At 52.9% G+C, this 19,035-nt stretch overlaps 1 protein-coding gene and 1 pseudogene across 1 annotated transcript in view; one reads left to right on the top strand and one right to left on the bottom strand.

The window, feature by feature from the left end:
* Window positions 1–19,035, top strand: part of LOC147701495 (transient receptor potential cation channel subfamily M member 4-like) — a 1,534,183-nt gene that overhangs the window by 173,917 nt on the left and 1,341,231 nt on the right. Inside the window, exon 3 of the mRNA XM_086929348.1 lies at window positions 15,650–15,827. Coding sequence (XP_086785474.1) covers window positions 15,650–15,827 — 178 coding nt within the window. The remainder of the gene's footprint in view (window positions 1–15,649; window positions 15,828–19,035) is intronic.
* LOC147701498 (18S ribosomal RNA) lies at window positions 763–2,530 on the bottom strand (annotated as a pseudogene).

Raw genomic sequence — 19,035 nt, 5'->3', positions numbered from 1 at the left:
AGGAAGGGGGCTCCCAGTGTGTCAGGAGCTGGCAGCCCCACAGCCGCCAGTCCCTCCCAGAGTAACCGGGTGGGACGGCACAAGTCTTCCAACCCCTTGGCCCGGCTGCACGGGCCCGGGTCAAACCAGGTACCTGGCAACGAGGGAGGGTCGCCCCACCTGCACCTCAGCCGTCCATCGCTGGGCGGCCCGAGCTGTGCACCAAGCTGGCTTATACAGCCCACCCCACCCTTGCCCGTGCCAGAGGTGCCAGAAGAGAAGAGCCAGGCAGCTCCCCATCCCGCAGGCCTCCCACCAAGACGAGCTGGGGTCCCCTCGCATGCCCTCGCCCCTTCTCTTCCAGGCTGCCCTGCCACATGAGAAGGGCCCCCAGTCGCCTGGATCTCGGTCGGGCCAGGACATTTGGCGCAGGAGGGCCCAGCCAGCAGCAAGTCCTTCTAGGGGGGGTGGTACCAGCCCACTACCATTCGGTTTCCTCCCACCTTGTAGGTGGCGCCGGGTTGGCTTAGGTTCCATCTCAGGAGGGCCTACCACTGTGCCCCTCCCATAGAGGGACAGGAGACTGGGGCCGCCCCAGTCCCTCACGCGGCGGTCGGGACCTCCCCGGTGGAAGAGGTCCGCCAAAGGCCCGGTCCTCACCCGAGCACCACATGCGGCCGTGGATTGCTCTGCCAGCCGGGGCGCGCCAGAGCAGGGCCAGGACCTGTGCCTACGGTGTGTGCTTGCAGGAGGCAGCCGAGGGCTTTGGGCTGGCTCCGCTGTTAATGATCCTTCCGCAGGTTCACCTACGGAAACCTTGTTACAACTTTTACTTCTTTTAGATAGTCAAGTTTGATCATCTTCACAGCGCTCCGCCAGGGCCGACCCAGGCGGGGCTATGCGAGGACCTCACTAAACCATCCAATCTGTAGTAGCGACAGGCGGTGTGTACAAAGGGCAGGGACTTAATCAACGCGAGCTTATGACCCGCACTTACTGGGAATTCCTTGTTCATGGGAAATAATTGCAATCCCCAATCTCAATCACAAACGCGGTTCAACGGGTTACCCACACCTGTCGGCAAAGGGTAGACACATGCTGATACGTTTAGTGTAGCACGTTTGCAGCCTCGGACATCTAAGGGCATCACAGACCTGTTATTGCTCGATCTCGTGAGGCTGACACCACTTGTCCCTCTAAGAAGTTGGACGCCGACTGCTGGGGGCCGCAGAACTAGATAGCATGGAGGAGTCTCGTTCAATATCTGAATTAACCAGACAGATCGCTCCACCAACTAAGAATGGCCATGCACCACCACCCATAGAATCGAGAAAGAGTTATCAATCTGTCAATCCTTTCCGTGTCCGGGCCGGGTGGGGTTTCCCGTGTTGAGTCAATTTAAGCCGCAGGCTCCACTCCTGGTGGTACCCTTCTGTCAATTCCTTTAAGTTTCAGCTTTGCAACCATACTCCCTCCGGAACCCAAAGACTTTGGTTTCCCGGAAGCTGCTCGGCGGGTCATGGGAATAACGCCACCGGATCACTAGTCGGCATTGTTTATGGTCGGAACTACGACGGTATCTTATCACTTCAAACCTCCGACTTTCCTTCTTGATTAATGAAAACATTCTTGGCACATGCTTTCGCTTTGGTTCGTCTAGCGTCGGTCCAAGAATTTCACCTCTAGCGGCACAATACGAATGCCCCTGGCCGTCCCTCTCAATCATGGCCTCAGTTCCGGAAACCAACAAAATAGAACCGGAGTCCTATTCCATTATTCCTAGCTTAAGTATTCAGGTGGCCAGCCTGCTTTGAACACTCTAATTTTTTCAAAGTAAACACTTCAGATCCCCAGGACACTCAGTCAAGACCATCAAGGGGACACCGAGAGGCAGGGGCTGGGACAGGCGGTAGCTCGCCTCACGGCGGACCGCCAGCTCGATCCCAACATCCAACTACGAGCTTTTTAACTGCAGCAACTTTAATATACACCATTGGAGCTGGAATTACAGCGGCTGCTGGCACCAGACTTGCCCTTCAATGATCCTCGTTAAAGGAATTAAAGTGTACTCATTCCAATTACAGCGCCTCGAAAGAGTCCTATATTGGTATTTCGTCGCTGCCTTCCTTGGATGTGGTAGCCATTTCTCAGGCTCCCTCTCTGGAATCAAACCCTGATTCCCCGTTACCCGTGGTCACCATGGTAGGCACAGAAAGTACCATCGAAAGTTGATGGGGCAGACATCCAAATGCATTGTCGCCGTCACGGGGACGTGCGATCGGCCCGAGGTTATCTAGCGTCACCAAAGCGGCCGGGCGAGCCCGGATTGGTCTTGGTCTGATAAATGCAGGCATCCCGGGAAGTCAGCGCTAGTCGGCATGTATTAGTTCTATAATTACCACAGTTATCCTAGTAACAGATGGGGTGATCAAAGGAACCATAACTGATTTAATGAGCCATTCGCAGTTTCACTGTACCGGCCGTGTGTACTTACACGTGCATGGCTTAATCTTTGAGACAAGCATATGCTACTGGCAGGATCAACCAGGTAGCCGCACCTGCTGACTGGGTGGGGGCCGCGTGCCCATCTCCCCGACCGGCAACCTCCATCTCTCTGGAGCCTGCCAGGGGAAGGAGCCCCTACGCCTGGGCGGGAGGGTTTGCTGGATGGGTATGGAGAGGTGCAGTCACATGGGCACCGGAGGACAGGGATGATGGCCTGGTGCGTGGGGCCTTCGGACCTGCCGGGCAGCAGCATCTAAGGGCCTGGCGCCACCCGACTCCTTCCGCTTGGGTCAGACCACTGGGGGGCACTAGCTGCCGGGGCAGGTGGCTGGCCCTCGAGTCAGACAGTCCATACCGGGTGGAAGCGCTTTGCTCGAAACAACAGCCGAGGCTGGCCAAGCAGTCCATCCCTAAACGGACCCAGAGTGCCCAATCAATCAGAGTACAGCTGGGGCATCCCCTGGCAGGCCACTCTGCGCAGGGGGTATGCTGGCTTAGTGTCCCTGCTTGCTCCCGGGGCAAGCAGACTCGGAGAAAAAGGACCATCAGGAAGGGGCTGAGAGGCAGGTGCGTACCCGGGCCCCTGGGGACCTGGGAGGTGGGCCTGGGTGCTTTCTTCCCCTGTCTCAGCATCTCCAGACCTCACAGAGGTCTAACTGAGCAAACTCTGAGAAAAAGGACCATCGGTCAGGGGCTGAGGCAGGTGTGTACCCAGGCCCTGGGGGACCCGGCGGGCGGGCCAGGGTGCTGCTTTCCCCTGTCTCAACATCGCAGGACCTCAAGGAGGTCTGACTGAGCAAACTCTGAGAAAAAGGACCATCGGGAAGGGGCTGCGAGGCAAGTGCGTAACTGGGCCCCTGGGGGCCCATGGCGGGTGGGCCCGGGTTCTGCCTTCCCCTGTTTCATAATCGCCAGACCTCACGTCTGACTGACCCTCTTCCTAGCAATCCGGAGTAAATTACCACCTTTCTTGTAATCCGTGCACACGAGGTGACAGAGGGGACCCAAGGCGCAAAAGTACCCAACCTCCTGGAGACCTCGCTGGGATCGGGAAGGCAAATGGACCCTCATCTGGACTTCCAGGGAAGCTCGGCCATCTGGTCACCCCATAGGAAAGCATTGCGTGCGGCGAGATGGCCGAGGGAATGAGTGCGACCAGAAGGCCGAGGGGAAAGGTGCGACCAGATGGCCGGGCATTAAAAGGGAAGCCATCTGGTCACTCTGGGCCCCAACGAAAGAGTGACCGGGTGCAGGGACATGGGGGACCAGAGGCCCGTGGTCCCAGCCATGATGGCTGTGAGGGGGACCCCCGGGCCCTCCGAACCGGGGCCCGCAGACACCTTGACAAGCAGGGGAGGCCTGCACGGAAACGACAAACCCCTGTCCTGGGCCTTGGTGGAGCAGCAGGCCAGGGGACGGGGCCCAGGGCCGGAGCACCCAACCCTGGGCCCGACAGGACCCCTGGACCCAGCCGGGGCTCCCAGCCCCAAAGGCACAGGGGACGCTTCCCCGGGCCCTCCTGGCCCCGTCTGAGCACCCTGCCATGTGGCAGGACCAAGGAAAGAGTGGGGAGGCCGCCTCCTCAGGGCCCTCAGGGGCCCCGGCTGGAGCTCATGAACCCATCCAAGCAAGGGGAGGCTCCCCGGGCACAACAGAACCCCGTCCTGGGCCTTTGGCAGAGTGGCAGGCCGGGGGATGGGGCCTAGGGCTGGAGCACCCAACCTGGGGCCCGGCGGGGTCCCTGGACCTAGCCGGGCTCCCAGGCCCGGAGGCACAGGGGAAGCATCCCTGGGCCCGCCGAACACCATCCCGGGCACCCTGCCACGCAGCAAGACCAAGGACGGAGCCCGGCATGGGGAAGCAACCCTCCCCGGGGCACTGAGGGGCCCCGGCCGGAGCTCCTGAACCCAGCCGAGCAAAGTGAGGCTCCCCGGGCCCAAGGGACCCCCATCCCAGGCTTTTGGCAGAGCGGCAGGCCAGGGGACGGGCCCAGGACTGGAGTACCTGTGCCCAGGCCCGGCGGGCCCCTGGACCCAACCGGGGCTCCCAGGCCCAGAGGCACAGGGGAAGCCTCCCCAGGCTCGCAGGACCCCTTCCAGGGCAGCCTGCAATGTGGCAGGACCGAGGACAGAGCCCGGGGTGGGGAGGCCACCGTACCAGGGGCACCGACCAGAGCTCCTGAACCCAGCCGAGCAAGGGGAGGCTCCCCGGGCATGATGGAACCCCCATCACGGGCCTTTGGCGGGGCAGCAGGCTGGGGGACGGGGCCCAGGGCTGGAGCACCCGAGCCGGGGCCTGGCAGTGCCCCTGGACCCAGCTGGGGCTCCCGGGTACAGAGGAAAAAGGGGAAGCCTCCCCAGCCAGAGGGACCTCCTTCGGGCACCCTGCCATGCAGCTGGACTGAGGACTGAGCCTGGGTTGGGGAGGCAGCCCTCCACAGGGTCCCTGGACCCAGCCCAGCAGGTGGAGGCTCCCCGGGCCCACCAGACCCCATCTGGGGCAGCCTGCCAAGTGGCAGGCCCAGGGACGGACCCAGGGCTGGGGTGGCATCCTGGCCCGTCCAGCTGCCGGCTGAGGACCGCTAGGTGATAGGGGTCCCAGAGTACCTTGTCCCTAGTAATCCGGAGGAAGGCTACCCCCCTTTCTGGGAACCCATGTGCACCGAGTGGCAGAGGGGACCCTGGGCGCCCGACCTCCTGGAGGCGAATGAGCCCTCATCAGGATTTCCAGGGCAGCCCAGCCATCTGTTCGTCCCATTGGAAAGCATTGCATGCGACCAGATGGCCGACGGGAAAGGTGCGACCAGATGGCCGTGCCGGAAAGGACTCCCATCTGCCTACCCCCAGCCAAGCCTTCCCGGTGGGCTCCCGTCTGCCCTAGCAGGGCTTGGAGGGGCTCGGCTTCCTGGGGGCTCAGAGACCCCGGCTGGGCCTCCTGCATGGGGAGGCCTGCAGGAGCTCTCGGGGCCCGCATCCCTGGGGGAGGACTGCCCAGGACCCATGGAGCTTGTCCCGGGTATTCTGCCATGCCGCCGGCTGTAGGAGAGAGCCCTGGACACCTGGGGGGTGTTGCCCGGGCACAGCCCACCTGGTCCCCAGCAGGGAACCTCAGCCCGGGAGGGGTGTCTCGGTATACCCTGCCCCTAGTAATCTGGAGGAAGGCTACCCCCCTTTCTGGGAACCCATGTGCACCAAGGGCGTGAACATGCCCGACCTCCTGGAGGCCTGGCTGGTATCGGGGAGGCGAATGAGCCCTCATCTGGACTTTCAGGGCAGCCCGGCCATCGGGTCTCCCCATTGGAAAGCATTGCGTGCGACCAGATGGCCGAGGGGACAGGTGCAACCATATGGCCGGGCCCAAAAGGACTCCCATCTGCCTGTCCCCCAGCCGAGCATTCCCGGTAGGGCTCCTGCTTTCCCTAACAGGGCTTGGAGGGGCTCAGCTTCCCGGGGGCTCAGAGACCCTGGCTGGCCATCAGGCACGGGGGGCCTGCAGGAGCTCTCAGGGCCTGCACTCCCGGGGGAGGACTGCTTGGGCCCCATAGAGCCCGTCCCGGGCACTCTGCCATGCCAAAGGCCGGAGGAAGGAGCCACGGACACCTGGGGGGTGTTGCCCGGGCACAGCACATCTCGTCCCCAGGCACGGGGAGGCACGCAGCAGCTCCCGGGGCCAACACACCCGGGGGAAGACTGCCCGGGACTCATGGAAACCATCCTGGGCAATTTGCCACGCCGTTGGCTTGTAGGAGGGAGCCCAGGATGCCTGGGAGGTGATACCCGGGCATAGCTCATTTGGTCCCCGGCAAAGAACCGCCTGCCCGGGAGGGGTGTTCCGGCATACCCTGCCCCCACTAATCCAGAGGAAAGCCACCCCTCTTTCTGAGTATCCGTGCGCACCGAGTGACGGAAGGGACCCAAGGCGCGAAGGCGCCCAACCTCCTGGAGCCCTGGCTGGGATCTGAGAGGCAAATGAGCCTTCATCAGGACTTCCAGGGCAGCCGGCCATCTGGTCACCCCATTGCCAAGCATTGCATGCAACCAGATGGCCGGGACCTAAAGGACTCCCATCTGCCCACCCCAAACCTTCATGGTAGGGTACCCGCCTGCCCACGTTGGGCTCGGGGGCTCTGCTTCCCGGGGGCTCGGGGACCCCGGCTGGGCCTCAAGCCTGGGGAATGACCACCGGAGCTCTCTGGCCTGGACGCCTGGGGGAGGACTGCCCGGGAACCATGGAGCCCATCCCGGGCACTTTTCCATGCCATGGGCCGGAGGAGTGAGTCCCGGACGCCTAGGGAGGCAATGAGCCTTCATCGGGACTTCCAGGTTGGCCCGGCCACCTGGTCGCCCCATTGGAAAGCATTGTGTGCGACCAGATGGCTGAGGGGAGAGGTGTGACCAGGTGGCTGGGACCGAAAAGACTCCCATCTGCCCACCCTGAGCCTTCGCAGTAGGGTTCCCATCTGCCCACGCAGGGCACGGGGCTCTGCTTCCCGGGGGCTCGGGGACCCCGTCTGGGCCTCAAGCCCAGGGAAGGACCACCGGAGCTCTCAGGCCTGGACGCCTGGTGAAGGACTGCCTGGGGAACCATGGAGCCCGTCCCAGGCACTTTGCCACACCGTGGGCCGGAGGAGGGAGCCCTGGATGCCTAGGCAGGTGTTGTCCAGGCATAGCCCATCTGGTCCCCGGCAGAGAATCGCAAGCCCGGGAGGGGTGTCCCTGCATACCCTGCCCCTAGTAGTCTACCCCTCTTTATGGGAACCTGTGCACACCGTGAGGCTCACGGGACCCTAGGCGCGAATGTGCCTGACCTCCTGGAGCCCTGGCTGGGATCCGGGAGGCAATGAGCCCTCATCTGTTCACCCAATTGGAAAGCATTGCGTGCGACCAGATGGCCGAGGTTAGAGGTGCGACAAGATGTCCCGGACTGAAATAACGCCAATCTGCCTGCCCGAGCCTTTGTTGGAGGGCTCCTGCCTGCCCTTGCAGGGCTCGGGGGCTGCAGGGCTCGGGGGCTGCAAGGCTCGGGGACTGCAGGGCTCGGGTAATGCAGGGCTCGGGGACTGCAGGGCTCCGGGGCTGTAGGGCTTGGGGGGGGGCTCGGAGACCCCACGCTGGGCCTCATGCATGGGGAGGCCCGCAGGCTCTCCTGGGCCCAGACACCTGGGGTAGGACTGCCCGGGAACCATGAAGCCTTACATGTCTCCGGGGCTCTGTACCAGGGACCCTTGTCCCCTGGCAGATGGACACTTGACAGGCCGCAGGACGGGGGCTCCCAAAACCCAGTCCCTGACCGAAACCCACGCCCCGGGGCCGGTCCCTGTTTCTCAACACAGCCAGGCCGGGGAGTTCAAGGACCCTCCCCAGGCACGAGGGATCCCTGCCCCAGGCACACGGACCCTCAAGACGTGAGCTCGTTTTCCACACATTTTTTCCCCAAAATTCTGCGTAGTGGTGCTACGCCAACTACGCCCAGCCCTAGTATTGATTCCATTACCCAGCCTTGATCAGGAATGAATTTGGACAAAAGCAGGCTTCACACATTTCTCCATGTCTCCCTGACAGAAACATTCACCCCCAGACACAAGTATCTAGGTTTGATCCATCATTCTTTTGCTCACCACACCACCCCAGTTTGGACCCAGCCATATGCAACTCAGTCTTGACCCTGTTCCTTATGGGAACAGTCCAGCCCGAACTGCAAAGCCAGGTGCTACCTGGACCGGAAATATGCATCCTGGGACTGGTTTCAGGGCATCACCCTTCATCAGCCAGGCTAGCTTGAATGCAGTGGCATAGTGTGCACGTGACCCATGTCTGGGCATACCCTTCCCACGTAGGGCCACATATGCATTAGAAACAATTGATTGATGGAATGCTGGACAATGCAAACATTCACCCCCAGTCACCAGGATCTGGGTTTGATCCATCATTCTTTTGCTCACCACCCCAGTTTGGACCCAGCCATATGCAAATCAGTCTTCACCCTGTTCCTTATGGGAAAAGTCCAGCCCGAACTGCAAAGCCAAGTGCTCCCTGTACCGGAAATAAGCATCCTGGGACCTGTTTCATGGCATAACCCTTCATCAGCCAGGCTAGCTTGAATCCAGTGGTGTAGGGAGCACGGGACCCACGTCTGGGCATATCCTTCCCACTTAGGGCGACATATGCAAAAGAAACAATTGATGGACGGAATGCTGGACAATGCAAACATTCACCCCCAGTCACAAGGATCTGGGTTTGATCCATTATTCTTTTGCCTACCATCAGCTGTCCATCTTCCCCCCATTAACACCCTTAACGCCTGGAACCCTATCTCCACTGAGGACACCATCCGCCTGATGAATTCCATCCACTCTGGATCCCCCACAGACCCTTGCCCTCACCACATCTTCAACAAAGCAGACTCCGTCATAGCTCCGCACCTCCGAGACGTCATCAACTGCTCCTTCAACTCCGCTACCTTCCCAGAACATTGGAAACACGCTGAACTCACCGCCCTTCTGAAAAAACCAACAGCAGATCCCACCGAACTCAAAAACTACCGCCCCATCTCGCTTCTTCCATTCCCGGCCAAAGTCATCGAGAAAGCTGTCAACAACCAGCTCGCCGCCTTCCTCGAAGCCAACAAATCACTCGACCCCTCACAATCTGGCTTCCGAGCCAAACACAGCACTGAGACCGCCCTCATCGCAGCAACAGACGACATTCGAACTCTACTGGACAATGGAGACACAGTCGCCCTCATCCTCCTCGACCTTTCTGCAGCCTTCGACACTGTCTGCCACAGCACCCTTTTACAACGCCTCAGAAACATCGGAATCCAAGGAAAGGCACTGGAATGGATCACCTCGTTCCTCACCGGTAGAACCCAGAGAGTCCGCCTCCCACCATTCAAGTCCAAGGCCTCTGAAATCATCTGCGGCGTACCACAAGGATCCTCACTCAGTCCCACCCTCTTCAACGTATACATGAGCCCCCTCGCGGCCATCGCCCGCCAACACAACCTCAACATCATCTCTTACGCAGATGACACTCAACTGATCCTATCTCTCACCAAGGACCCCAGCACCGCCAAAACTAACCTTCACGAAGGAATGAAAGAAGTCGCCGAATGGATGAAACAAAGCCGACTGAAACTGAACTCAGACAAAACAGAGGTCCTCATCTTAGGTAATTCCCCCTCTGCATGGGACAACTCCTGGTGGCCAGAAGCCCTCGGAAATGCACCCACCCCGACAGACCACGCACGGAACCTTGGCGTCATCCTGGATTCTTCACTCTCAATGAGCAGACAAGTCAGCGCCGTATCGTCTTCCTGCTTTAACATTCTTCGCATGCTCAGAAAAACATTTCGCTGGATCCCCACCGAAACAAGGAAAACAGTCACCCATGCTCTGGTCACGAGCCGACTGGACTACGGAAACACCCTCTACGCAGGTACCACCGCTAAACTCCAGAATAAACTACAACGAATCCAAAACGCCTCAGCCAGGCTCATATTAGACATCCCACGCAACGAACACATCTCTGGTCACCTTAAAGATCTCCACTGGCTACCCGTCAATAAGAGGATTACTTTCCGACTGCTCACCCACGCACACAAATCACTCTACGACATCGGACCAGACTGCCTCAACTCTCGACTGTCCTTCTACACCCCCTCCCGCCAACTCCGCTCTTCCAGCCAAGCCTTCGCCACTGTACCTCGCATCAACAAGACCACCATGGGAGGCAGATCCTTCTCTTACCTGGCTGCCAAAACCTGGAACTCACTCCCCGCTTACCTTCGCCTCACCCAGAATCACCTAGCGTTCAGAAAGCAGCTTAAAACGTGGATATTTGACAAATAATCACCCCCCCCTTCCTAAGCGCCTTGAAACCCTCTGGGTATGTAGTGCGCTATATAAATTTTATGACTTGACTTGACTTGACCCAGTTTAGACCCTGCCATATGCAAATTAGTCTTGACCCTGTTCCTTATGGGAACAGTCCAGCCTGAACTGCAAAGCCAGGTGCTTCCTGTACCGGATATAAGCATCCTGGGACCAGTTTCAGGGCATCACCTTCATCAGCCAGGCTAGCTTGATTCCAGTGGTGTAGTGAACACGGGACCACGTCTAGGCATACCCTTCCCACTTTGACCTAAGGGCATCCGATCACCCACCCTTTTTACGGTTGATGACCTGATGACCTCTTTTTTTCGGTCTATCATTGCCAGGGAAACCTGATGATGACAAACAGAAAAATAAAAAAAATGACGCACTCCCCAACCCAGGGAAAAATATTCCCTTGGGAGGGGCGTCATTAGTTAATTGTTCTTCAAAAACAAACTCCCACTTTGAGAGTGAGCTCTAAATTTGGTGGTCTCCTGACGTAACGTTACCCGCTACCCTCACAGACGAAGTAAAGACTGCCATACCTTAAATCAGGTCCTCAGTCCTGACTATTCGCCCTCGTAACATCAACAGTCATTGCTCATCATGGAGGTTACTAGCACTTTGGTGAGCTTGCAGTAACGCTTGGTTACTGTGGTTTTAGGGACAAGTGTCAATACTTGTAACATTCTTGTAACATTATTTGATTAGTTGCACCAGACAGCCCTGAGCCTGGAGAACTAGCCTGACAGCCATTGCTTAAATTTGTGAAACAAATTAAGTGTTGTGGTCCAACGGTTTGCGCTATACAGATGCAGCGAGTCTTGACTGCACCACAGGCGTTTTTTCGACCTCCATTCACTTCTTCTCTCATTACCTTACTTTTGCAAGTTTCATTTTTATTCCTGCTTTCTTCATTTTAAACACTAATTTTTGTGGTCCTGTAATTATCTTCCTTCTCCTTTTTCTCTTATCTGTCTCTCTCTCTCTCTTACTTTGGGGCAATGTTTGGCGAAATATATCTCGCAATCCCCTGCAACCACTGTCAAAAATTAAACACTGCTAACAGTGTTGGATAAAGATACTCCCTTGAAAAATGTTTCTCCCTGAACAGTAGAAAACTCTTAGCATATTGTGCCAAGCAACTTGTTCGTCCTTATTTGAATCACTTGCTTTCTTCCGCTCCCTTGCATGTTGCATGTGCTGTATGTACTTCACCCCACAGCCGCTACACGCTCATATTCTTATCTTGGTAAATTGCCAACATTGTCCGTCAATATGAGTGGCCCAGTCAATGGCGGGATTTTTCCCCACCCGTTACTGGCCAATTACAAGTGGGACAAAGAGGTAATTCTAGGTGCAATTCCTCATTTTGACCAGGCAGTTGCAGTGTTCCTGGGGATATACATTCCGCTGGGGTTGGCAACTATGATTACTGGCTCCATCAGACTAGGATGCCACTTGTAACTAGGACCTAAGTTGTGTGGATCAACCCTGATCCGGATGTGGGTTACAAGCACACTCTGTCCCCACTCATTGCATGCTGTCCAGTGTAGACTGATCACTGGGCACACAGACAATCTACCTCAAAAGTGTTCCACATTTGTCTGTAAGGGCAAGACAAATTTTCACAAAATCCACATGGGCTATAGGATAAATGTATGCACTATACATTTAGATGGTATATTTTTGTCTATGCTAAAAATTTGGCTCTCATGTACAATGGGCACCCGCAACCTTCCTGAAATTTAGATGACGGAGGCATAGGGGGAGATTCCTATGTACAGGACCTAAGAATCTATCCACAATGAACACTATCATTATTCAGTGATTTAAAACTGAAGTCACCAAAAGTAAAGACCAGCTAACTTTGGGTGTCCAGACACCAGCTTCGGATAGACCATAACCTACTGTACGGTTACCCAGTTCAGTTTATCATAACGTAACAATTTTCTCATTAATAACCTCCACAGAATAGCTGCCAAACTCCACCCTAACATAGAACACCACCCTACTGCATTGAAATTAACCCATTACTAACACTAATTCTCACCTAGGCTAATACCATAAATTGACCACGGAGGTAACTTTGTCGTTTGCATATTTTGTACACAACAAAGTTCTGAGAAGCAACTGGAAAGTAACATGTATGGCGCTATGGTAACTACATCACATAAATAATACATACAACCGACTAAGGGGCCGATTAGGATGGTGGACGGATGCCTGACCCCTGGGCTGGAGGCGGAGGAAAATGCACCTCATCGTACGCCAGCAGCGGGCCTTCCGTCCACCATATTAGGAAGGGGAACTGGGCACATTTACCATCCGCCGCGTAAAAACGTGAACCGCCGCGGGAACACACCAGACACCACGGCGGACGGAGCCAATGCAGGCTCACCGCCGTGCGGAATGACGTCCCGACCTTCCGCAATATTACGATGTCGCAAACAAACCAGAACACCGCAGCGGAAACACCTCCATCTCATAGACGGCGGAAGCACCACAACGGAGAGGGAAAGCATTGCCTCGGGTCCCACCGCACGGACCCGAGCGCCATGGACCCAGCCCTACACGCCTTCCCGGCCCTGTTCCTACTTCACTACCAGCAAGTCATGCACCGTCGTGGATGCCGCCACAGGTACGCAAGCATGCAATACACACATACCACGCCACAGCATGCATGAACACTGGTACCTGTCCACACTAGACACCCTGGTGGGGACAGGAACACACACCAGTGCACCCACACCAGTCCCACCTCAGCACAATCACCCCCCGCATCAGGCACAGGCCGCCCACGCAACACCACAGCCAGCCCACGGACTGACTCCGCTGCACTGTCGGCGGTTGAGCCGGTTACCGTGGCTACTCCGTCCGCGGCGGTCGGTTTTGGAGACATCCGTCTGCCGCGGTCGAGTTTTGCTAGAGGGGAATCCTAATAGCACCGCCGGTTTCCCCACGGTGCGGTCGGACGGTCATTTACCGTGAGCCTGGCGGTCCGGACGCTTTCCGTCTGCCATCCTAATCGGCCCCTAAGGGCCTGATGTAGGAAGCCAAATAGCGACCGCAAACGCCAATATTTGCAGAATTTCAACCTTTGCTATCGCAATTTGGCTTTGAGCAATGTAGGTAAGAATAAACCTACTCATAAAATAAGGAATCGCAAAAATTGCGATTCCTTATTTTGCGTTTGCATTTAAGGAATCGCAAATTGCGATTCCTCAAATGCAATGTAAGCAGTACAAAAGAAAGTGCACTTTAGCCTTAACGAATCGCTAATTACTTCAAGTTGGTGATAATTACCGATTTTCTTTAAAAAAGCACTTTTTTGCTTTTTTTAAAGTGCCATGTGGCACACATTCATGCCCTTAGGGCATATATGTGCTCCACATGTGCACACATGCACATTTCAGGGGTGCAACAGGGTGTCCTTTTGGAACATTTGCACCGTTAAAATTGTGCCCGGAATTTGCGAGAGCCTCTTGGGTACTCGCAAATTGCGGGAGCAAATCCTATTCATTCTTATGGGCCTCTTGGCCCATAGGAATGAATGGGATGGTATTTCTTGATAGTGAATCTCAATTTGTGATTCGCAATGAAGGAATATTACGGAGTCGCAAATATTTTTGCGATTCCTACCTACATTCAACTTTTGCGAGTCCTTAATAGCGATTCAGTAAAAATCACTATTAAGGGCTTGCAAAATTGAATTTACCTACATCTGGCCCTAAGTCTTTTTCACTCTTTGCAGATTTAACTGAATGAATGAATGAATGAATGAATGAATGAATGAATGAATGAATGAGATATTTATATCGCGCAGAGAGAACTTAGCCCCCGAGGGCATCAAGGCGCTATCAGATGGAAACGACATAGACATAACCAGAGGCAGAATATAAGAGAGTGGAAACACTGAGTGAATCAGGGTTGATAGGCTAGGGACTGATAGTCTTCATAGGTACTCAGTAGAGACCGGCATGCCTCATAGAGATCCAGAGGTACTCCGCTGTACAGGAACTCCCCTCTAACACTGTATGCACTGATAGGGCCCCCAAGTTACTCAACCAGACAGCAGTGTATGCGGACAGATGCTCCATCTGACAGCAGTGCACCTCATAGTTAACAGAAAGGTTCATTTAAACAGCATTACACCCTGTGTGTTACTAGAAAGTACTAGCCATTGATCCCCAGGGTTACTTCACTAAACATAGGGCCTCCGAACTAAACCCCACCGGGCCTCTGAACTACAGAACGAAACCACAATGCAGAGCTCCCGAGATATTCCTTATTACACAGCACTTCTCCCTTATGTTCCAGCTGATTAAAATGCAGAAGTAAATGGCCCTTGAGATACTCTACTGTAGTGCAGTATACCCATAGGGTCCTAAAGAAACCCCTTTAAGGGGCAGAATGTGCTTATGCTCCACTAGACAGAGGTACACCTCCTAGTCCCCGAGATGCATCACTAAATAGTAGTAAACCTCCTACAGACCCGGATATACTACTCTAAGCAGCACTATGCCACTATGGTCCCCTTGCCAACAGTGTTTCCTGATGGGCGCCAGAGGTAATCTGTTGGACAACAATAGCAGCTGTATCCACTATACAGCAGTAGACTCTAATAAGATACTCCATACCCTTAGTTGTTGCTGGCGGTCCTCCGGAGTTCCTCCCTCAATAGTAGATTGGACTTGAGTTAATCGGTCTTCGCAGTCTGCTACAGAAGGTAGAGATGTTTACAGATCCAATGCTTCCTGCCACACACCATATGAAACCCTTCCATTGATCAGAGCATCCTCATCTGCTGATGCTCTAAGGTGAGAAATCTACATATTGTGGATATTTAAATGCATGGATGGAACAGTAGTGATGAACCAGTGACTAGGTGGTACCAGAGGCATCTTTATCCATTTCTGGCCTCTGAAGCCTACACAGTGAGAGCACTGACCAACCACATGCACCAACAGCAGTCGCCTCCAAACCAGTGGCACTCGTTAAAAGACTTCGGGCCTGATTTAGATCTTGGTAGATGGGTTACTCCATCAAAACAGGGACGGATATCCCGGTCACCAAAATATAAATCCCATTATATCCAATGGGATTTATATTTCGACGGACTGATATCTGTAAGTGTTGTGACGGAGTAACCCGTCTGTTAAAGCCCCAAGTCTTGACAAAGTTTTCTCCACTGTCCTTCTACATCCTGTCTGTCTTAATGTGGTGCTGTGCTTTGAGTATGAAATGAGGAGATTTATGTTCTTATCTGGATATTTTCTTGTAACTCCTCAGGTCTGTGCCACATTGCCAATGTGGTGCCCCCAGGAACAAGCATGTGCCTATAGCGATGGAGGATGACTTCGGAGCAGCGATTGTCAGCAAGTGGGACACGCACGAGCATACCACTGAAGAGGCAACGGACGCCTTTGGAGACATTGAGTTTGTAGGTGCAGGCAAGAAAGTCGGCAAGGTGAGATAACTACTTCCCCACCATTCTAGGGAGATTTTATTTAGAGTCCTTATATTCGAACATGCCCTCTATGACTGATTCTCTTCCTGCCTGTAATTCACATCTCATTTAGAATGTTATGGTGGGGATTTGTCCTACTGTGTTGTCCCAATTATGTATTCGTGAGATTTATTTAGATTGTGTTGTAGTATGTGGGAGTGACATGTAAACTGTGATTACCGAAGAAAAGTACAGGAAGCCTAGACCAGTTTCTTTTACCTATTTTTCTAGTGCAGGTTGGTTATCCTGCAAGGTTCTGACCATTCACTTGATTGTTGGTAGCAAGAATATGTATAATAACTGTATAAATGTATAATAACTTTATCTATAGCTGTGTTAATGGAAACATAATGCTTACGTTTTTAGTATGGAGCTTTGTTATTGATTATACAGTAAACCTATTACTGTGATTTACGCAATAGCAAAGACTAAATCCATTTAAATACAAAGGAAAACTGATGCAATGGTTTGCTCAGAAAAAGGAAAGATGTAGTAGGTGGTATTTATGCCCCTGCTTCATCTCAACGTTGGGCTTTCAAGACTTTTTCAAGAGTTTTCGAATCTTTATTCCCATCCAATATAATTTTAGGAGAAGACTTTAATGTAGTGCAAAATGTTTTATTTGATAGATCAGGAACTAATTGATTTGGTAATTTAATCCAATAAAGAGTTGAATAGCCTGACCCATACTTATATTTTGCTAAATATTGGAAGACCATGTCATTCACAAGATAACAAGTGCACATATTATTTTGCGGTTAATAATACAAATTCAAGAATTGTCTATTGCTTAATTGGGTACCTGATATGGTATGTGTTGACGTTAGTTAAATTGTATTCTCATATCATGCTAATGTCCTCCTAGAATTATTGTTTGTGGAAGATGTTCACACCGATGAAGGATGTTTTTTTTCCATCCTTTTTGGCTTTTATATGACTCTTTATGAAATAACCTGTTTCTAATTTCTTATTTGCTAATATGAACTCTGCTTGTCAGAAAACAGTATTAAATGCACTTACAGAAGCTCTACATTATCAAAACATTGTCTTTGCTAGCTACACAAATAAAGATAGTGGACACATTAGAAAAAAGGCTTTAAGGAAAACAGAAAAAAGCTTTAAATAAGGAAACTAAACAAGCTCTTTTGATAACTTGGAAAGATTGGGATCTATTTTTATTCTTAAAAGTGAACAATTTTTTATTATAGAAAACAAATATTATGGAAATGAGGGAAGTGATCCAGCTGGTTGTTTAAAAAAAGGTTTTGCATAATTTAAGAGGATCATACTACTCTCTGATTATAGATGAGACACATCACTACATTTAATCCGCTTAATAAAAAGATTCTGAAGTATTACAAAAATATTTATTCAAAACATACTAGATTGAAGATAACCTAAAATCACAAAATCAGGATGGACAATGGGCATTCAAAAACCAGAGTTGTAACTCTGTTATAATTATATTCTGAATGTTGCTGTTAAAAATATTCGCACAAAAAGATTAAGACCTTGAATATTTCCTCACAAATATAATTGATCAAAGATAGACATAAATATAATTATAAAAGACAAATAGTTGATTGTAGGAGGCTGGCTTAGTATATGGTGCACACTTACTCAAGAGATGCACCATGCACTAATCCAGGCAACCCTTATGGTGATTTTCATGGTCTTTTAAAGCCTTTGAAAGCTCTCAAAGTGGTAGCTGTAGAGAGATGCCTTCATGCTTATCTTGAATGAGTGTTAAGCAGCTTGTTTTACCAGTTTAATCTGTAGTGTAAGTTAGATGAAAGGAAACCACACAGTGTTTAGGAAAAATAAGTCTCTTTATTACAACACACTATCACAATCACATTGGTATATCTCTTCGCCGGAGATATCAACACAATACAAAATAATACTCCAAATGCAATCACGGAAGTAGCAAAAAATACAGTGGTCTCCAGGGGGAGACCAAACCATATATTAAGAAAGTGAAATTTGAACTGCAACGGAGGACAGGACTTGGACCAGAGAAGCTGGTGACACAAGGTAAGTACCCAGGAACCCCACAGAGGCTGTGTGCAGAGTGGAAACACAGCTGTGTGGTCAACAGAAGTCAATGGGGAAGTCACAGTTGCAGCTTTGAATAAGTACCCTTCCTAGAGGACCCCAAAGAAACCCTTTGGAAGACAGAAGGTTGGAGAGCCACCCCACCCATGGATTCCCCCGGGAATCAGGTTACCTACACCAGGGAAGCACGGTGCATAGGGATGAAGTGACATCGGAACCTGCTGTAGACAACAATGGACGACTTCAAAGAATATTCCTCTGGAGAAGACTGTGATGGAGTCGGTGGAATCCAAGAGTGGATTTTGGAAGTGCAGAACCTGCAAGCAGAGGGGACAGAGTCTATGCCATTTCTGCGGTGACCAGGAGGAATGGGAGAGCAATGCTCACCGATGCCGGGAGGTTCTATAGAGTTTACGGTGAACCTTTCGCTGCAGCTGTGAGGATCAGGCAATGCTGAGGAAGACCAGAAGCCATATACAAGCTCCCACATCTGGTGTCAGTGACTAGGTGGTCGGTGCCCGGTGGGAGCACAAACAAGCCTTGGTAGCCACAATTGGTTTGGTAGACAAAAAAGGAGTAACGTTGGTACCAGAAAGGTCCCAGGGACTTACCACCAGCAGGAAAGTCAGAGCAGGCCCCAAGCAAGCAGGGTAGCCCACTGAAGCAGTAGAAGACCCTCAGGAGAACCCAAAGGCTGAAGGCACAGGAGTCGCAAGAGGACCTCGAGCAGCTCACCAAACTGAAAGGCCCACTGTGCGGAGGATGCGGTGAGGAAGTTGATCTTGTAGGGAAAAGATGCTAAAGGCTTGAGCTTCTTGTATTCCAAAGACCTCTGGAGTGCAGAGCCAACAAGTATTGGTAAATGCAAGCAGACGAGGTGCACAGAGGTTCGGTCTCAGCGGTTCAGACGAGGGATACTGACCTCAAAATTGAAGAGAGGATTGGTCAGGCCTCGAGGGAGTTGCAGGACCACCACCTGTGCTGCTGAGCTTTGGGAAGTCCATATGATGACAGGGGCAGCAGGCCAGTCTGCTTTGTTGCAGTGTCTGCAGATGTAGAGGATTAACTCCTTCACTCCAAAGGAGATTTCTTTGGGTGTCCCTGATGCCCACAG

This window comes from Lissotriton vulgaris, chromosome 7 (genome assembly GCF_964263255.1).
Source record: "Lissotriton vulgaris chromosome 7, aLisVul1.2, whole genome shotgun sequence".
Lineage (NCBI taxonomy): Eukaryota > Metazoa > Chordata > Amphibia > Caudata > Salamandridae > Lissotriton > Lissotriton vulgaris.
This window is presented reverse-complemented; position numbering and strand designations above follow the sequence as displayed.